Genomic DNA, 20,705 nt, shown 5'->3' with positions numbered 1-20,705 from the left:
TGGGAATGCTCATGTCAGCCCTGCCTCAAGTGACCGATGGGAGGGCCACGTTTGGTCCTGACCAGGGAACAGCAAGGCGCTTCCCTGGTGTAAATTTGGACTGTTCCTCTTACCTCCTTGTTCTCCTACAAGCACCCTGGGGTTCGTGTGGTCCTAAACACAGCACCCTGGGGCCCTTACGGGAAAGATGATAGAGGATGTGCTAGCTTGGGTTTTTATATTTGCACACAAACAGGAATGCACACACATGCACACACGGGGTGGTGGGAGTCAGCCTCTGGCCCACTCTGTCCACTGACCTGTAGCCCTGTCTCCCCCAGGACATCGCCTCGCCCAAGTTCTCCATGCCCTCCCCAGTCCGCACAGTCATCGCCGCTGACTTTGACAATGACCAGGAGCTGGAGGTCTTCTTCAACAACTTCGCCCACCGCAGCTCCTCAGCCAACCGCCTCTTCCGGTAGATGCTTCAGCCCAGCTTGTGGCTACCCACCCTTCGCAGTGGGGTCAGGGAGGAAGGTTTAGGACTCAGAGGAGGAGCTCCAAAGGGAGGGAGGAGGCAGGTCCCCCAGTGAAGGAGCAGAGAAGAGGAAGGACAGGAGTTGAGTAAGAAGTTGAGAGAATGAATGGAGAATCCCAGGCAGGAAGCTGAACTCCTGCTGTTAGCAGAGGGTGGAAATGGGTGGGGGTGGGGGGGACCTGGGCAAAGTGTACACAGAAGTCAGGTTCCACTCTACCATCCAAAGGGGTCCCAGAGCCAAATCTGTTTGGGTACACCTGGATGAAGCCAAGACAGGTGTATTGACTACAGGACCTCTCAGAACCTTAACATGACCGTGAGTATCTTACGCTCTGAGAGGTGGATGGAGTATTCCAAATAGATTTGACCACAGGGCACTGCCTTCAGAGTTTCTGCTTTTAGGATTGGTGCTCTGCAAAATATTCTTTGGGAAATGTTGGATGAGACAATTAGTGGTGGACAAGAGTGGAAGCATCTGAGTGTTGCACGTAAGGAGGAGGGGTTAGATTTTCCAAGGAAGCACTTCTCTAACTGGGGCCCAGAGACCACTGGTGTCAGAACCACCTGGAGTGCTTATTTAAAATACAGAATCCCTAGGCCCAGCCCAGATCTCCCGGGTCTGAATCTCCAGGGTTGAGGCCCAGACATCTGTCTTTTTAACACATATGCTAGGCATGAGGTGATTCTTAGCACATTGAGATTGGAGAGCTGCTGCTGGGGAACAAACCTCAGGACCCATGTGGCCTGAGATGGCCTGAAACATGCTAATGGGCCTCAGGACCAGGTGGGGAGAGGGGGGTGGCCCAGGGCCTTGGATGCAGTAAATGGGCCACATCATCTGCTCGGTTCCCCAAGACCCCACCCCCTCCCCCAGGAGGGCCCCCAACTATTAATAAAAGGCGAGGGCTGTGACTAAGCGTGTTTTAAAATATAATTATTAACAAAGCATCAATCCCAACCAGCTGTAATCACCCCCCGAAGGCCCCAGATTTACTAATTAGGTGCCTCGCAAAAAGCTTATTCACAACTTCCAGATTAATTGCAGAAGATCAATTGCTCATTAACAGAGACACTGCTTTCCTTCTCTGGTTAATAAAGTGTCCCTCACCCGGTCCCCTGAGCACCAGAGAGTCTCTGTGGCCCGAGAACCCAGGCCATCTCCCCTGCCCACATGGCCTCCATCAAATCCCCAGCCTCCCTCTGGCCATCCCGAGGGCAGGCTGGCCCAGGCTATCCACAGACATGGTCACCACATGGTCACCCCACCACATGGTCACCCTGTGGGTCAGTGTGTCCACCTCCATGCAGCAGCAAGAAAGCCACTTCCCAGATACGTGGTTGTGCCCCGAGTCCCTGTGGCCTCGTGGCTGGTCCCTGGTGGCTGGGGCCACCACTCAGCTGGCAACTCAGCTGGAAGTTGAGCCCCCGTCTACCCCACACCAAGCGGGCTTTTGACCTATTGCTGAAATGAACGTGGTGGGCTCCTTGTAGGAGTCCCTGGAGATGCAAAACCTCACTGGGCTTGAGTCCACAAGCCCTTCAGTGATGCCTGGGAAACCAGGGAGCTCATCGCCCACACCAGGGGCTAAACAAGCATGCAGGGCCCCTGTTAATAATGGCAGGACCACGGGCTGGAGCGAGGACTCTTCCCGGCCAGGCAGGATGTGTGTAGTGGCACCATTTACACGCCTAACATGCTGATCCGTCCCCATGGCTCCACCCCTGCACATTCCCGCTCCTTAGCTGCCATTCTGTGCCCAGTTCCACAGAGCACGCTGTTGAAAATGCAATTCTGGCCACACCCCTCTTACACTTAAACCCCTTAGAAGCCCCCACCGCCACCACCTTCTCTTTGACACATCCCGTAGGCTTCCTTTGTCCCCAGCCTTGTCACTCTCTATTTCCTGGTTTACACATTAGGGCCAGACACCCTGAGCTTCCTTCAGTTCTGGGCTGGGCCGGGCCTGGACTCTCAGGCTGCCCACACCCTCTGCCCCTCTTTCTTTTCTGAGTGACGTGAACATCGTTCTGGTTTCAGCTTTGTTGATCCTTCCTCCAAGAAGCCTGCCCTGGTTGCCCAAATCTGGGTGAGTTTGCCCAGCTCTGCACTGGAACTTCTGGGCTTTCTCCCCCAGGAACCCTTAACTGCATTGTCACCTGAACCCCGGGGTGTCTCTGCCCAGTGGTGACAGAGGTTACAGGACACGAATGGCCAAAGGGACCGTGGGTGCTAGCGGGCTGAGGCATGTACACCCAGCAGGCGTGCACACTGCCAGGCGTGCTGCTCACTGGCCAGGCTGCACACGGGGTTGTACTCAGTGCAGTTGCCGTGTGTGGACAGAGAACACGTCTCAGGTACGTGCTCTAGCCTACACCCACCCTGAAGTTCTGCCAGCCCCCTCTGCCATCCAGCCCCCAGAAGCTCCAGCTCAGGGAACCCTGGCCTCCTCCTAAAAGAAAGCACTGGCTACAGCACAGCCCTCTGGTGACTCTGTGATTGGAGCAACAAGCCCCACCTGCAATGTGTGGGAAGAGCGATATAGATCCCTCCTGGTCCTTCCCTGACCCTAACCCCAAAACTGCTCCACACAGCCAGCGCAGAGCACCCAAGGCTGCAAGACCCTAACGAGGGAGAAAAATTGGAGAGGAAGTCAAGGCCATCGTCAGCATTCAGCTCAAAGTGCAAGAAGAGCAGCACTTTCACCGTGGACTTGTCTTCAGCGAATGTTACCATGATTCAGAGTGCAAAATAGAACCCCAGCAACCCAAAGGGACCCTTCCCTCCGTTTTGCCTCCGAAATTCCTCCATGCAGGCCACAGACATGCACTTGGAGCTTCCTGAGAACCAGGCACTGTTAGATGCTGCAGGAGATGCAAAGAAGAAGAATACATGGTCCCAGCCTGCAAAGAACTCAGTCTAACTGAGGAGATGAGATACATTCATGCAGAGCTTCAACCTGAGGCAGAAAGTGTTAAAGGCCAGGAAAGTGACAGAGGCAGAGCAGGAAAGCACTGCTTCTAGCTGGACGATCAGGGAGGGCGTGGAGGAGGTGGCATTGGGGTGGGGTGGGACCCTGCGCAGTCCAGAACTCGAAAACCCAGGGCCACGTGAAGGAAAGTGAAGGTCAGTTGAAGGTAGCTGTGTCCCTGCCCCTTCTGCATCCATCACCTGCCCTTCCCCAGGCTGTCTATAATTCATCCATTAGAGAAGGAAAAATCAATATTTACCAACATAAATTAAAACCCGAGAAAGGCACAGCCAGGGTATAGACAGGGTCTGTAAGCAGAGTGGCTCTGTCAGTGTGCAGGTAGCGGGGTCTCGGGGTGCTCAGGGCATGGAGAATGGAGTTAGTGGACTCCCAGGTCCAGAGGGCCCACTGGGGCTTTGCCAGGTGTGGTCCTCTGTAAACCACCTGTCTCCTCTCCTGCAGCATCATCCGCAGGGAGCACGGCGACCCCCTCATTGAGGAGCTCAACCCTGGCGATGCCTTGGAGCCTGAAGGCCGGGGCACAGGTGAGGACACCTGAGGGCTCCAGCCTGCTCTCCCCCAGCTCACTGCTGCCCTTAGCAGGGACGCTGCAGCCAGCCCCATAGCCGGGCTTGTCCTGTCCCCACCCACTCTGAAGGCTGAGCCCTGGGGCAGGGGCAGGGAGGGGCCTGGGAGTGCCAGGCTGGAAGCAGAGGAGGGAAATGTCCATTCTCCCAGCCCCAGGGCTGTGGGGTCACAGGCATGGGGAGCCATGGGCAGTAGTGTCTCTGCTGATGCTGTGCCGGGAGGGGAAAGAGAGGAGAGGCTGGGGGTCCTGCAGTCTGACACCTCCTGGCATTCAGGCTGGTAGCAGAGAAAGAGCACTGGATCAGGAAGCCTAAGACCTGGCCCTGCCATTGCCATTGTCGTGGAGAAGGTGCTCCATCTTCTGGGTCTTGTTCTCCACACCCATGAAATGGGGATAACTGCATGTGCCTTCTTCATGTCTCTGGGTTGTGGTGAGGACAAAAAGGAGACCAGTATATGCAAACACATGATAACTGATAAAAACTGTGCATGTGTCTATATTATGTATAACAGACCAGACAGAAGCCCTCAGCATCCAAGTTGTTTGCACCCACACTCTCCTTGCAAAAGTCCAGGGGAAGGAAAGGGACCCCCGCCCGATTTCCACAAATTCCTATCACGAGCAGCTATTAGAAGGAGAGGAGCTTCATGGTCCAGCCTTCATGCCCCAGCGCTGTGCTCTTTCCTTCACACTCAGGGCATGCGTGGACTGGCCCAGGTCAGGAGCCCTCCCCCTGTTGGTCTCCTGACTGATGGCCAGACTGAAATCTGTGCTGTTGCAGGGGGCGTGGTGACCGACTTCGATGGAGACGGGATGCTGGACCTCATCTTGTCCCACGGAGAGTCCATGGCTCAGCCGCTGTCCGTCTTCCGGGGGAATCAGGTGTGCCTGGACCTGGGGACCCTCAGAGCCATGCCTAGCATGCTCCCCTGGGCCTGGGATAAACAGAGGAACAGAACAGAGGAGGCTGGGGTGCTTGTTTGACCGGAATGGCAGGACATCCCAGGAAGGAAGCAGATGAGGTCCCAGACACTCAGTAAGCGCCCGAATAGGGCTGCTTCTCAGAGAAGTCTTCTGCCCCTCTCCTTCCACTGGCACATCTCCAAATACTTTTCCCTGAGCCTATTTTCGGGAAGATCCCCTGGAGAAGGAAACGGCACCCCACTCCAGTATTCTCGCCTGGGATATCCCATGGACAGAGGAGCCTGGCGGGCTACAGTCCACAGTCTCAAAGAGACAGACACGACTGAGTGACTAAACAATAAGACACCAATTGGCTTTCCCTGCTCTTCTGCAGAGCTGCTCCTGGCAAGCTTCAATCAGTCAGTCCGCCTTGTTCACCCTCCCTGCCTGGCTCCCTCCTCCTCTCTTTCCTCTGCCTCTTCTCTTCTCCCCCTCTTCCTCCTCTCTGATCCTTCCACCCACCCGGCTGATGCCCAGACCTGCGTTCCTCCCCTGCTACAGGGCTTCAGCAACAACTGGCTGAGGGTGGTGCCACGAACCCGGTTTGGGGCCTTTGCCAGGGGTGCCAAGGTCGTGCTCTACACCAAGAAGAGCGGGGCGCACCTGAGGATCATCGATGGGGGCTCAGGCTACCTGTGCGAGATGGAGCCCGTGGCTCATTTTGGCTTGGGTGAGTCAGGGATCAGGGGTGGCGGGGGGCGGGGGGGTTAGGGGGTGCCGTGGGCTCTTGTCAGGGCAGTGGGATGCAGGGCTCTGTAGAGCCCCCTGAAATGCAGGGCTGACAGCCTGAGCATCTTTCAGGTACCACTAGCTACTGGAGGCCACCCTGCTTTGAGATGAACCTGAACTCAGAACGGAGGCTCTTTATGCTCCACTTCTTGCTGGGGTCCCCATCCTAGTGCCTCTGACGAAGCAGTTCACCCTGGGGTCAAAGTATTTAATTCATTTGTTCAAGGCTATGGCCTTGTTCTTCAAACAATGGCTATACCAAACCTGTCCACACCAGCTGCTTCCCCGGATGCCTGGGTGTTGGTTCAGCAATTAAAGTGTCTCAGCAAACCCTGGGTGCCTTCTCTTAGCTAAAAGGCTTGGGAGAAGCATGGCGGTGATGCCATCCCCAAGAAGGTAAAAATAGGTTCTTGACTGGGAGAGAGAGATTGAAAAATCTTCTGCTCTTTTATGTATGTATACATATGTATGTATGGGATCCCCAGGCGGCTCAGTGGTGAAGAATCTGCCTGCCAGTACAAGAGACACAGGAGACATGGATTCAATCCCTCAGTCAGGAAGATGCCCTGAAGAAGGAAATGGCAACCCACTCCAGTGTTCTTGCCTGGAGAATCCCATGGACAGAAGAGCCTGGCAGGCTACAGTCCATGAGGTCACAAGGAGTCAGAAACAACTGAGCGACTGAGCACTCACACATATATGTATATATAAATATGTATAGTATATCTGTGTATATGCATATATATATAACATAAACGGATACACAGTATACCTGTGGTATTAATAAAATATCACTATACCTCTATTAGTATAGCTAAAGTAACAAAAGTGACAAGGCCAAATGCTGGCAAGGATGTGGAGAAGCTGGATCTCTCATTCACTGCTGGTACATCTACTCTGGAAAATAGTTCGGCAGTTTCTTTCAAGACAAAAAAAAAAACTGTACTGTACAACTACTATGAAAGTCGCTCAGTCTATAAGACCCAGCATTTGCACTGCTGGGCATTTATCCCAGGTAAATGAAAACTTATATCCACATAAAAATCTATGTATGATTGTTCATAGTAACTTTGTCTCTAATAGCCCAAACTGGAAACAGCCTCAATGTCCATCCGTGGGTTAATGGTCAACAAGCTGCCGTCCATTCACACCATGGAGTATTGAAAAGTGAAAGTCGCTCAATCGTGTCCCCATGGACTTTACAGGCCAGAATACTGGAGTGGGTAGCCACTCCCTTCTCCAGGGGATCTTCCCATCCCAGGGATTGAACCCAGGTCTCCCATATTGCAGGTGGATTCTTTACCAGCTAAGCCACTGAGGAAGCTTACTCAGCAATAAAAAGGAATGAAACATTGATACATGCAGCAATTTGGATAGCTCTCATGTGTATTATGATGAGTGGCGGTGGGGCGGGGTGGTGAAGTCAGTCTCAGAAAGTCACATACTATTGATTCCATTTATATAATATTCGCAAAATGACAAAATTATGGAGATGGAAAATGGAACAGTAGTTGCTGGGGGTTAGAAATGGTGAAAAGGGGAGGGGTGGGTATGACTTTAAAGGGAGAACCTCAAGGAGGTCTTCATGGTGATGGAGCAGTTCTGTGTTTTGATCGTGGTGGGAGCTGCACAATTCAACAGGTGATAAAGAACAGAGAACTTATACACACACATTGTGCCAATGTCAACTTCCTGGTTTTGATGTTGTATTATAGTTACATAAGGTATATGTAACATAAGGTATATGCGGGCAACTAGATGAAAGGCATACAGAACCACTCTGTACTATCTTTTACAACTTCGTGTGAATCAATAATTCATCAAAATAAAGCATTTTTAAAGAAATGCACTAAGGAAGGGAATTAGGGGGAAAAGTTGTAAAAGGTCTTCTTGGGGAGGAAGCACAATAACGGAAAAAGTGTCGAGAAACCCTACGGGGTGGGGGATGGGGGCAACAGTGTCTTTACTAAAACACAACGATTAAGGAAAACATTTAAGGAACGTCCCTTGGCAGTCCAGAGTTAAGAGTCTGTGCTTCCCCTGCAGGAGGTGCAGGTTCAATCCCTGGCTGAAGAACTAAGATCCCATATGCCATGTGGCATGGACAAAAGTGGAAAATAAAATAAGTATTTAAAAAAAAAGAAAGGAAACCATTTGAGTAAAATATACCTAGGTTCAAAATCAGATCCCTCCCCCTTATGTTAGCCCCTCATGATATTAACATAAAAAGAATAGGCAATACAGTCTCAAATTAACAAATATATATATGTATGTTAATATTATATATACATCATATGGGCATAGAAAAAAGCTAAAAGAAAATACAGAAAGTGTGAACAGTGTGAGTGGCTGGATCCGTATGGTAATTCTTTCTTGTTCTAGGTGTGGTGACATTTTACTCTTATTATTTCACTTCATCCTCATGATTACCCTTTGATATGGGCATGATTTATCCCCACTTTACAAATGGGAAACCTGAGGATCAGAACCGTTAAACATTCCCCAGTCACATAAATGGCAGAGCTGAGATTCAAATCCAGACCTAACTGGGCAGGTGATTTTTATTTTCTTCCATACTTTGTCTTCAGTATTTTGGGCTTCCCTAGTGGCTCAGATGGTAAGGAATCTGCCTGCAATACAGGAGACTTGGATTCAGTTCCTGGGTCAGGAAGATCCCCTGGAGAAGGGAATGGCTACCCACTCCATATTGTTGCCTGGAGAATTCCATGGATAGAGGAGCCTGGCAGGCTACAACCCATGGGGTTGTAGAGTGGGACACGACTGAGTGACTAACACTTCATTTCACGTTCATATTTTGTGTATGTGTGTATGTGTTTTCCAATTTTTATAGGCAACACATAATTTTTATGTCATCTGAAAAAGAAGCATAAATTTTTAAGGGACCCAGAGCCTGGTTATATGAGCATTTTCTCAGGCTATTTCACCCTGGGTGGGTCAACCGGGCGTTGGAAGTCTATCACTTTAAAGGCAGCCATTTACTATGCTGGCCCTAATGGTACAAGATGACTTTTATTTTATTTTTAAATATGTATCTATTTATTTATTTGGCTGCGTCAGGTCTTAGCTGCTACATGCAAGATCTCGTTCCCCAACCAGGGATTGAACCTGGTCTCCCTACACAGAACACAGAGTTCCAACCACTGGACCACCAGGAAAGTTCTAAGATGACTTTTAAATACATAGTCCTCTCTTACAATATAGTAGTAGTCAACATTAATCAAGTGTTTAGTGTATGCCTGACACTGGTCTAAATGCTTTACCTAAGATACCTTATTCCAGTCTCACCACGACAGGATGAACTAAGAATCATAGCCCCATTTTACAAATCCAGAAACTGAGACTGAGGTTAAGTCACACCTCCAGAAGATAGGGAGGACTGGATTTGGACCCCATCTCCTTGAACACCACAGTCTGGGGTCTTAACCACTGTGATTTGACTGCCGGACTCCCATAGCTGTTCTGTGCTCAGCCAGCTAGGGTCCTGCTCTGCCCCTTTCTCACTGGGCATCCACGACCCCTCAGTTACTAAATGACCCAAGTGGCCCATCCATACCACGGTGACAGCCATGGTCTCACGGGTTGGATGTTTATCCAGATATCTGTCTTGGCTATCAACCCACACCCCATTGTACAGATAAAGAATTTGAGGCTCACAAAGCAAATCAATGTTGAGGCCAGGACTGGGGCTGGTTTCTCCTTCCCCTCGCCCCTTGAGCTGACTCTGCTATTTTGAGGTATGTATTGTGGGTCTTATTGGGCCTCTTTTCTGGCCAGTGTCTGTCCCTGCCAAGAGAACAGATCTGCTTCTTCAGCTGGAAAGCCTTGGCAGGACCATTTGATGGTATCCCGGGGGCCCAAGAGCCTCCATGCCTCTTCCCAACTATCTGCCTCCATAGCTCAGGTTATGGAGGCTGCTCCTGGTTGGGACTCCCTGACAGCCCAAACTGCCAATCCTTGCTCTTCTGCATGGCCATGGGGTTTGTTCTGGGTCTGAACTCTGGTTCAGACTGCTCCACGGGTCCCCTGCAGCCTCCTTGTCAATGGATCCACTCCCAGAGAGGTACAGAAGGAAGACTACACTTGGAGACGGGCCCCAGTGGGTCAATTGTGGGCCTGGCAGTGAGACTCTCTAAGGCCACTCAGCAGGCAGCAGGGCCAACAGCTGGGGACACAGCGAGGGGCAGGAGGCTCCACCCTGCTTCGACACCCCCACATCCAGGAGGATCTTCATGGATCCAGCACAGCACAGGCCTTCCTGACTGATGGAGGCGCCAGTAGTGGGGCAGGGGGAGAGGGAACCGATGGGAAAGCCAGATGGGAAGGAAGGATTTCGGAAAGAGAGAACAGTGGGAAGACAGAGATGGGGCACAGTGGAGACCAAGAGATGTGGTCAAGAGACAGAGGAAACAAGGAAATGCTCCCTGCCCTCCAGGCTCACAGTCCCGTGAGAGAAGCCGGGGGACACAGGAGCTCTGGTCGCAAGCAGATTTGGGTGCTCCATCACACTGGCCCAGAGGCTGTAAGAGGACCCAGACAGGAGAAAGCCAGTCTGCTCTGAGCAAGGAGTGGGCCTTGAACTAGGTCTAGAAGGATGGTAGGAATGTGTAAGGCGTCGATGGGGGCTGAGGGGGGCATCCAGGGGCTGGCCTGGCTTGAACCAAGGCCAGAGGTGAGAGTGTTCACGATGTCCACGGGACGGGAAGCATCTGGTGGGAGCAGAGTCTGAAAAGGGAGGCCAGGGCCAACCTGTCAGGGGCTCCCAGAGCCCCGCGGAGAGGGTGGGCAGAATGGAGGGGCTCGCAGAGCGGGGAAAGCCACAGCCAGGCTCAGCTTTCAGTGGGAGGCGGGTTGTGGGGGAGGGAGGACCGTGGAGGAGCCCAGGAGCCTCTCCAGGGGCACCAGACTGGCACCTAGAGCCCTGCAGGGAGAGCAGCATTTGCAATTTTTTTTAGAATGCTTTAGTTTTTTTTTTTTTCTTTTCCTGACTGTAAGAATAATGCATATTGATTATAGGAAAATTAGAAAATATAACACCATAAAAAAGGAAAGTAAAAATAACCTACAATCTCACCACTACGTGTGGAATATTAAGCAAAAAGGAAACGTTCTCTCTTCACCCTCCCCCAGGGTCCTGTGACTCATTTAGTAGCTACTTGCTGAGCACCTACTATGTGCCAAACACTAACTGAAGGAAGATCCTTGCTATGGGTAACCTTACATTCTAGTGGAAGGAGGAGTCACGTATGATACCTAATAAACATAACAACTAGGTAAATATATGAAAGGTTAGAAGACGTTAAGTGCTATGAAAAAAGAAAATGTGGAACAGGGTAAAGGAATTAGGAATGCAGAAGGGAACAGGCAGGGAGCAGTTTCAATAGGTAGTCGGGGGGCAGCCTCTTCCCAATTCCACACTTTTTGATAAGATTTTATTGCATGCAAAATACACAGGGGCACATTTATAAATAAATATGCCTCAAAAGCTTTTTTAACGGAAATTATTATACTCTCCCTATTATTCCCAAACTTGCTTCCCCCCGCCCCTCTCTTAACAGTATATCCTGGATATTATTCCAAGTCTGTGCATATCTCTTTGTTTTCCTTTAGTACTGCGCAGTATTTTATTGTGTGGCTACATTCATAATTTATTTAGCAAGTCCCCTGCTGATGGATAGTAGGACGGTTTCCAGTCCGGAGTAGTTTGTTTGGAGGTATTTGTAATGAGCAGGGGCAGGTCCAGAACAGGAATGCAGAAAGGGCTGTCCTGCTGTCAGCAGGACTAGGAAGAAGATGTGGGCCCCCCCCACCCCCCGCACCGAGGCTGTGCAGGAGGGCAGAGGGCTGCAGGAAGCCCCCCTCCACCACCCATAATGCTCCTGCTTATCCCCTCTGACCCTGTTCCTTCCTGCCTCCAAAACCACCCCTGCCTCCTCCTGAGTTTGCAGCAAAGTGTGGTGATCAGCTTGTCCATGGTGAGCAGCCAGCCCCCTCCCTGGGGCAGTTCTCTCCCCCACATACCTGGCCAGCTCCTCTCAGCTCCTGGGCCACTGGTTGGGGAACCAGCGCCTTCCCATGCTGCGGGCCTTTGCGTGGTCAGCACTGAGCTGTGCTTAGAGGACTCAGCTTCTCAGACCCTCACATGCATGCCTAAGGGTCCAGACTGCATCACATCACACAGTAAAACTCAGGGACCTTGCTGCGTTTCATGCTTCAGGGGGCAGGGGTTCTCAGCGGGCCACTCTGTTGTGCAAAGCGCTCTCAGCTTCATCCTGTAAAACCTCCCACACACCCCTGCTCGGGGAGCCCCCTGGCCTCCTTCCACCATCCCCCACCCTGTCCTGCCCTTCCCCTGGTCCTCCCAGTGCAGACGGCCAGCCAGCCTCATAAACAAGCATTTCTGCTCACAGCCCCTGTTGAGTACCTTGCTGTACTTGGGTTGCTCTGAACCCCAACACCTCAACCCCTGCATACCCACCCCATGTAGCCCATACCCAGGCTTTCTGGTCACGGGCTAGCAGAGAGCTAAGGCAGCTCTACCAAAGCCAGTACATGAAAACAAATGCCAATAATCTCCTTTCTCCACCAGCCTCCCACTTGGGCTCACCCCCTGGGCCAACCCACCACAGGCTTTGACGGCACCCCCATCCCCTACACATACACCCCTCCTTCCTTCTGCTGATTGTTCGCAAGTGACTCAGAGCTGCCTCCCAGTCGGCTGGTGCTCTTTTAGGAAAGGAAAATTCAGTGGCCCACATAAAAATCGCTTTAATAAAGTGCAAAAATATTCCACCAACTGTATTCCCACCATCTGTTTTGCTTGTGATTCTTCTGAAAAGCGCAATTCTCTGTGTCTCTTTGGCCTTTGTCCTCTAAAAGCTGCCAGAGGCGACTCCCTGCTGCTCTTAATGGGGCCTCCTCTGCTCCCAGACACACAGGCCCGGCAGTCTGGCCAACTTAAAGGCTGCCCTTGTGTAGTGTCTGGTGGCCGGGCCCCCTGGCTTGTGCAACTGCAGGAAGACTTGAAATTTCTGGGGCAGAGGGAACGGCCAGGCCTGGAAGCAGGAGCCTGGGTTCCAGTCCGAGCTCAAACACCTGCAGTTCCCTGCACCTTGCCAAGCCTCAGTGTCTACATCCAGGGAGTGGGTGTAAATATTCCCTTGTGGAGTAATTGAGAGGCTTCAATCAGTCACACCTTCGAGAGTTCCAAGTCCCTCCCCATCTCCTCTCCCACCCACCCCACTTAACGCCCAAGCTCACACTCTGCTTCACCCACTTTGAACTTCTCCCCGATCGTCAACACACATGTCCTTTTCGTATCTCTATACCTTTGCCTCTATCTCTTTTCCACTTCCTGGAACATCCTTCCCTTCCCTTCTGTGCCTCCCAAGCTCTTATTCCTCCTGTATCCTCCAACAAAATGACTTTTAACACCCGCCTCTCTCACCAAGTGGTACTGATACTATATGTGCACTTTCCCAGTTATTTTAACATAATCACTGTGTTCATTGCCCCCACAGGGCTCAGCTCCTCCAGGATGGGTCCTAGGTCTGTCTCCTTCCTGCTGAACCCCAGCTCCCTGCATGATGCTTGGTCCATGGTGGTTTGGTCATGGGGCTGGGGTGGGCAGTAGAATAAGGGTTTATCAGGTCTGGGCTTCAGGATCAGACATTCCCTCTCTGGGTAGCTGTGAGCAATTCCCTTCACTTCTCTAAGTCTCATCCCCTTTGATTCTAAGATGGAAATTGTAAAACTAGTATTTTCTCAGGGGGCTGCCATGAGGATCCAGTGCCCTGACACTGAGAATCACAGCATGCAGTTTGGAATGCATATTCTGTAGTATTATTGGCAACAAGGGGAAGCCCTTTGGGAACTGCAGTGTGCCCCCCATGTCTAAGAGATGATGGGGATGCTACGGGTCAAAATTGGCTAGGGCAGCACTCACATCCAAGGAAAGACTGTCCTTCCTGGATAGGCTAGAGCTCCCATCTTACAGATGAGGAAATGGAAGCCCCCAAATAATCAGTAACAAAAGAGGGAGTCCTGCGGAGATGTGCCCTTCCCATGGCTGACTTCTCTCCTAGTCCTGCCGATCCCTGGGTCTGGAGGAAGAGAGGAAGCAGGATTCAGATGCAGGATGTAAATTTGTGATTGTCTATGAATATTCGACAGCTCTTGAGTTATTTGCGGCACTTCTGTCAGGCTGGAAAATATATTCATGTAGCTGCTCTGTTGGCTTAGGCGAGAAACATTTGTTCTTCTTTGTCTCCTTTTTTTTTTAATAGAAAAATGTTTACTTTTTACATCTGCCACTTAGTTTGGGTACTGAACACCCTAAACATGCTAAATCTCTTGAACCTCAAGAGACTACTTCCAAACAGAAAAAGAGTGGGCAGTTGACACCCCCAATCCTATTTTCACCCCCTTCCCCAAAATAAATTATTGTGGTAGGAGGGAGCAGGGAAGGAGGGGGTTATGAGAAATGTTTTCTGGCTTAATAGAGCCAATCCCAGAACCAGTAAGCCCCCAGCCTGGAAGAGGAGAATCTCCGTGCGGAGGGAAGCTGCATCCTGTCTGGGGGTCTCGGTGGCATGTGGGGGGTCTCTGCTCAGGGCACCTCTCTCTGGTGCTGCTGCCCCATCGCGGGCACAGGGGCAGGGGCTGCTCACCTTTGACACTTCCAGAGGGTGGTGGCTGGTCCCTGCCCTCATTAATTCATGATGGCCAGAGGAGAGACTTCTCTGGAGGCCTTGGGTTGGAGGGAGCAGAAGAGAAGCAAGCCCAGGGAGGCTCAGAAAGTAGACAGTGTGGCTCTCTAGATGCACCTTTCTCTGGAAGCTCCAGACTGACGCACTGGTACTCGGGGAGAAGGCTGCAGCGGGGTCCTTCCACACTGTGCGGTCTTAGCTCTGACCCCAGGGGGATCTCTACACAGAGGTGGAGGTAGATTCCAACACAGGAATCTGTGTATTGATTCCCCCAAAGTCTAGGCGTGCAGGTTCTCTCCCCACGGAGACTCTCCCCTTCCAGGCCCGTGGCTTACCGGTTCCGAAGTCAGCTCTATTAAGCCAGAAAACATTTCTCATAACCCCCTTCTCCCCCTGCTCCCTTTTCGAAAATACAGGAACCCCATGCATACACAAAAATGTTATACAGACCGCCCTCCGCCCCCATCGCAGCAATCATTGTGAAAAAATCCATTGGTGGACAGTAATGACCAAAAGCTGCTATAAATTCGACAGCACTTTTCAGTTTCACTTGTTTTGTGACAGTCTCTATACACATTGAGGAGAAAGTAGCACACACATGTGGGTGACTTTTTTCTCAGCCTTCGACTGATGCTTGGGGGAGTGTGCAAATTTGTGGAGCCCCGAGCACCAAGCCCACGTCTAGTCAGCCCTGGTGGGTGACAACGAGGGGGCTGCAGCATCCCTCCCACCTGTACTGAGCACTACCCTCTTTCCCAGGTGACTGACTGGAGAAAGGCTTCTCCCAGCAGGTGAGACCCAGCTCCCACTCTTCTCTACCCCAATCCATCACCATTAGCCTGACCTTGTCTCAGTGACAGGCCTGTTGCTTTAAGCAGGAAGCCAGGGCCAGCTTTGACGACACCTAAACACCTGATAAATCTTTCCAACCTGCTTTCTGCCAGTGATGTAACACGTTGCTTTAAGGATGTGTGCAGATGGAGTCACAGTGAATATTCCCTGAGTTTCACCACCATTATTGTCTGTAAACATTTCAGCTTTGTTGTTGTTGTTCAGTTGCTAAGCTGTGTCCAATTCTTTGTGACCCCATGGACTGCAGCACAGGAAGGCTCCCCTGTCCTTCACTATCTCCTGGAGTTGGCTCAAATTCATGTCCATTGAATGGATGATGCTATCTATCCATCTCATCCTCTGCCGTCCTCTTCTCCTCCTGCCTTCAATCTTTCCCAGCATCAGAGTCTTTTCCCAGTGAGTTGGTTCTTCATATCAGGTAGCCAAAGAATTGGAACTTCAGCTTCAGCATCAGTCCTTCCAATGAATATTCAGGGTTGATTTCCTTTAGGATGGACTGGTTGGATCTCCTTGCAGTCCAAGGGACTCTCAAGAGTCTTCTACAACACCACAATTCGAAAGCATCAATTCTTCAGTGCTTGGCATTCTTTATGGTCCAGCTGTCACATCCAGACATGACTACTGGAAAAACCATAGCTTTTACTATGTAGACCTTTGTCTGCAGAGTGCTATCTCTGCTTTTTAATACACTTTCTAGGTTTGTCATAGCTTTTCTTCCAAGGAGCAAGTGTCTTTTAATTTCATGGCTGCAGTCACTGTCCGCAGTGATTTTGGAGTCCAAAAAGAGAAAATCTGTCACTGCTTCCACTTTTTCCTCTGCTATTTGCCATGAAGTGATGGGTCTGGATTCCATGATCTTAGTTTTCTGAATGTTGGGGTTTAAGCCAATTTTTTCACTCTCCTCTTTTACCCTCATCAAGAGACTCTTTATTTCCTCTTCACTTTCTGCCATTAGAGTGACATCATCTGCATATTTGAGGTTATTGATATTTCTCCCGGCAATCTTGATTCCAGCTTGTGATTCATCCAGCCCAGCATTTCATATGAGGTACTCTGCATATAAGTTAGATAAACAGGGTGACAATATACAGCATTGCCATATTCCTTTTCCAATTTCTAACCAGTCAGTTGTTCCATGTCCGGTTCTCACTGTTGCTTCTCAAATTGGTCTTTCTCCTGTGCCCTTTGTCACCTCAGCTTTTATATGAAGCTCAACTCAAATACCTTATCCCCAAGAACCTGTCCCTCATCACCTTGATGAAAAAATGCCCCCAGTAACTCTTACTTCCTCTTTATCTCATCACCCTATTTTTGTTTTCTTCACAGAGCTTGTCAATATCTGGCATTGTTTATTGGTTCATCTGTGTGCCTGTCTATCCCCACTAGAGTGGAAGCTCCCTGAAAACAGAGACTTTCCCAGTGACGGCCCCTTGCAGACTTTAACTATCAGTATAAATACAAATCAATGGAATATACCCAATATTAAAAAGCAAATCAGCTGTAAAGCTGATCATTGTCCCCAGGTCTCCCAGATGCCCCACCCCCACTCTTTCTTTCCCAACATGCAAGGTAAATGGTACAGCCAAGATTTGAACCCAGGGCTCCAAAGTCAACCTGTTTACCACCAGGTTTAACCCTCTCCCCCAAAACAGCCTCCTGCCCATTGGCCTAGCCACTAGAATGTAAGTTCTAGAACTGCACTGTCTGATATGGTAGCCACTAGGTTAGTGGTTAAATAATTCTATTTTAAATAGAATTTAAAATCCAGTCCCTTATCATGCCAGTGCCACACCAGAGCTCAGCATCCACCGATGGCAAGCTGCTACCATGGCTGACGGATAGGTAGAGAACATCACCATTACTGCGCAAGTTCTCTTGGATGGCATTGTCCTAAAGGAGCAGGATCTCGTCGGCTTTGTTCACTATTTCCCCAGCACTTAGAACAGTGTTCAGTTCATGATTTTTATCAGGTGAACGAATGAATGATGACACCCTTGCAGAGAATCCCTCCCCACCCCGCACTCTCCTCTGCAGCTGATCATTTCTCCTTTCTTCCCACAGGGAAGGATGAAGCCAGCAGCGTGGAGGTGACATGGCCAGATGGCAAGATGGCCAGCAGGAACGTGGCCAGCTCGGAGATGAACTCGGTGCTGGAGATTCCCTATCCCCGGGATGATGACAGACCTCAGAACCCAGCCAGCCTGGAGGTGAGCGGAGGCATCTGGACCTCAGAGCCAAACAAGCAGGCCCCTCCCACAACCCTGCGGGCTGAAGCTGGATTCCTAGGAATTGCAGACTTTGTTTCTAGAATGATGGAAATCTTCTTAGCAAAGGGCAGGCTTCATAGTGACTCCTCCATTTGTAGTTTCCACACCACTATCACACCCACAGCTCTTCTACTCCTCAAAGACATCCTAGAGGATTTCTTTGGAAATGTGTTGGAGGGGCAAGCATTTTTCACCCATTTTACAGAGAAGGTAAACTGAGACCAAGAAAGAGAACCCACCAAAACTGCACAGCCATTTGTGAGCAGAGTTAAGGACTGGCCCCAGGTCTCCTGCTTCATCTCTGATTCTTTCCAAGGCTCTGACACAGCCTCCTGGTTGCCTCTGCAGACTCCTAGGAAGAGCTCTGGGCCCCTGTCCAGAGAGGATCACGCCATTGCAGATAATAGGAGCCACTTAAACTCACACAGACAAGGGGACTTAGAGGGAGGTTCCAGGGGAGCTCACGAAAAGCAAGGGACAGTCGGGATGAGCTAGAGCCATGGCAGTTTGGTGGCCCCAGGAGCTCATGGACCTCTGTCTTTAGTGCACTGGCTCTGGGGGGAGCATTATCCTCAGTAATCCTCACCAGCAGCCATCATTCATCAGTTCCAACAGTCAACATTTTCTGTCTTGTGTAAAGTGTTCTGAGTCCCAACCACCGCCCCCAGCCACCAGGCTGCTGAGACCTCCACAGAGACCTAGCGAAGCCCCCACAGCCTAGAGTGACCAGGCTCCTCTGTCTTCGCCTCACTTAGATCAAATTCCAGCTGCAACGCCTTTGAGTCAGTCCTCCGGATGAGATGTCCACCTCTTATCCAGCCAGCCCTGCCCCAAGGTGGGCTGATGGCCTGGCTCGCAGGCACCCCAGCCCCAGGAGTGGGGAAGGTTCTCAGAGAAAGGGGTGTGGGGAGTGACCTTGTCCAGCCCTCTTTACACTTTGCCTTTCTGAGACCCAGCTTGCCTCAGGGGATGCCATAGGAGGGACAGACTCTGTTGGGGGTCACGGGGCAGGCCTATGGATCCCATGTGAGGGAAATGAGCAGGAGTTTGTTCAGGCTGTTCTTGGCCTTCCCGCTGGGTCTCCCTTCATCAGTGCAAGGGAATCCTGGCAGGAGGGGCTCTCCCTGATTCAGAGCTGCCAGCAGTCCTTTATTGTGGGGTCAGGGTGACAGCTGCTCTATGGCTGTGACTGGGAGGGGACCTGAGATGGGATCTTCTCAACTCACTAGTGTCTCTGCTTTTGCCCATCTTGCAGTGCGGCCAAGGATTCTCCCAGCAGGAAAATGGCCATTGTGCGGGTGAGTTGCCTGCAGGTACCAGAGGCCAGAATCTCGCTGGGGAGGGTCAGCCTGGGCCCTGGAAGACTCAGGTTGCAGACAAGGGGCGGTGGGAGCGGTGAGAAGGGGAATGTGTTGTTTGTCTCTGGGGCTTTAGATGCCAAGACAACCGCCAGGTGACTCGGCAAGGTGGGAATGATGGTAGCAGCCTGCAGGCTGAATCACTACAGCTCTGGGAATTGGCAGCACTTCCCTGCCGTGAATACAGAGAGAACAATCACCAGGAGGAGACACAACTGCCTAGGCAGAGCACACAGGGAGGCCTGGCTCCTGGAAGCCACAGTGGGTGGGCATGCATCCTCCATCCAGCACAGCAGCCAGCAAAGGGGCTGGCAGGCAAGAGTGGGCATGGCTAGCCAGGGGGCATGGAGCAAACCAGGATGTGGCATGTGGTCACAGCTCAGAAGGGAGATTGTGGCCTTTTGCAGTACTGGGGGGCAGGTAACTGCAGCACAGCCACACTCTGTGAGGCAGCTCTGTGAGGGTCCGGGGACCTCCTAAAACCTCCCAAAGGCCTGGAATGGGCAAGGGTAGCCTAGAGGCTCAGCACCGAGAAAACTTGCAACCCCATGTCTTCCATCCTAAGGACCAGCAGTGAGGAGTCAGGCCAAGGACTCCACCTGCCCTTAGATGCCTGAGCATTCTTCCCAAGGCCCCTCTGCAGCCACTCATCAGCCCCAGGTGAATGGTTTGCTCCGAGATGGGGAGTGAACGAGACAATCCCTGCCCTCTTGCAGCTTAGAGCCAGTGGGACGGACGCACAGAGAAACAGGTTGACCACACAGCCTGGGTAGAGTTTGTGCGGAGGGGGTGCTATAGGAGCACAAAGGTGGGGTGCTAAACCAGTCTAGTGAGGGTCCAAGAAGGTGCCCCAGAGATAGTTTAGGTCTGAGCTGAGACCTGAGGGGTGATGAGGAGCTTGCCAGTCAGTGGCGAGAAAGTGTTCCAATGGAGGGTACTGCCTGGGCAAAGGACCATAGGTGAGAAGTGGCAAGGATGCCTGGAAGAGTGGCTTGAGAAAGAAATTAGTTCCCTCCGCTCCTCATGTCCATACCGTGACCACTCTAAACAGACGGTGCACATACCCATAAATTCCAGCATCTTCCCCATGTGCTGGGAAGACCCTGTGACCTCTGCAGTGCAGCCGCCTCTTCATTTCATCACCCAGAAGACATTTGGGTGCCTCCTGCCCAGCACCTTATGTGGGGAGCTGGGGGTGCAAGTCAGGCATCTGCCCTGGAGGGGTGTTCATTCTAGTCGGGCAGACCGACCACAAACCACGTGACCCAAGAGCTGGACAAGATGAGTTAAGAGCCGTTCAAGCAAGGTGCTCTCTGAAGACTCTTCTAGAAGATGTGGGCAGGGAGAGGACCTTTGAGCTGATACCTGAAGGTCAAAAAGGGTCCAGCCATAGAAAGAGTGGAGGGAGGAGCTTGCCCAGCAGAGGGGAGAGCGGGAGCAAAGACCATGCGGCAGGAGAAAGACTTAGTGTGTGAAATGGACAGGAAGGAGGCCGAAGTGCTGGGAGAGGATGGACGAGCCAGATGCCACATCAGGGAGGATCTGGAGTCCCCAGGAGGGAGTCTGGACTTTGTTCTCAGGGCCCTTTGCAGTTAAGCAAGAGTATGGCATGGTATGGTTCATATTTTTAGCAATCACCTGGCTGCTGAATTGCAGATAGGATTGGAGGAAGTGGGGAAGCTGGGAGGCCTGGGGAGTGGGTAGGGGTGTGGTGAGGGGGAGGGGGAAGGGGAGA

The 20,705-nt window shown here is 51.4% G+C and overlaps 1 protein-coding gene across 5 annotated transcripts in view; it reads left to right on the top strand.

The window, feature by feature from the left end:
- The window catches only part of CRTAC1 (cartilage acidic protein 1), a 166,226-nt gene that overhangs the window by 128,377 nt on the left and 17,144 nt on the right, over nt 1-20,705 (top strand). For all 5 annotated transcript variants that reach the window (XM_070469980.1, XM_070469982.1, XM_070469984.1 and 2 more), the window contains exons 8-13: nt 321-457; nt 3,949-4,031; nt 4,857-4,957; nt 5,540-5,708; nt 17,407-17,552; nt 18,868-18,910. In XM_070469980.1, the coding sequence (XP_070326081.1) occupies nt 321-457; nt 3,949-4,031; nt 4,857-4,957; nt 5,540-5,708; nt 17,407-17,552; nt 18,868-18,910 (679 nt within the window). The remainder of the gene's footprint in view (nt 1-320; nt 458-3,948; nt 4,032-4,856; nt 4,958-5,539; nt 5,709-17,406; nt 17,553-18,867; nt 18,911-20,705) is intronic.

The sequence above is a fragment of the Odocoileus virginianus genome, chromosome 7 (genome assembly GCF_023699985.2).
Source record: "Odocoileus virginianus isolate 20LAN1187 ecotype Illinois chromosome 7, Ovbor_1.2, whole genome shotgun sequence".
NCBI classification, from domain to species: Eukaryota; Metazoa; Chordata; class Mammalia; order Artiodactyla; family Cervidae; genus Odocoileus; species Odocoileus virginianus.
This window is presented reverse-complemented; position numbering and strand designations above follow the sequence as displayed.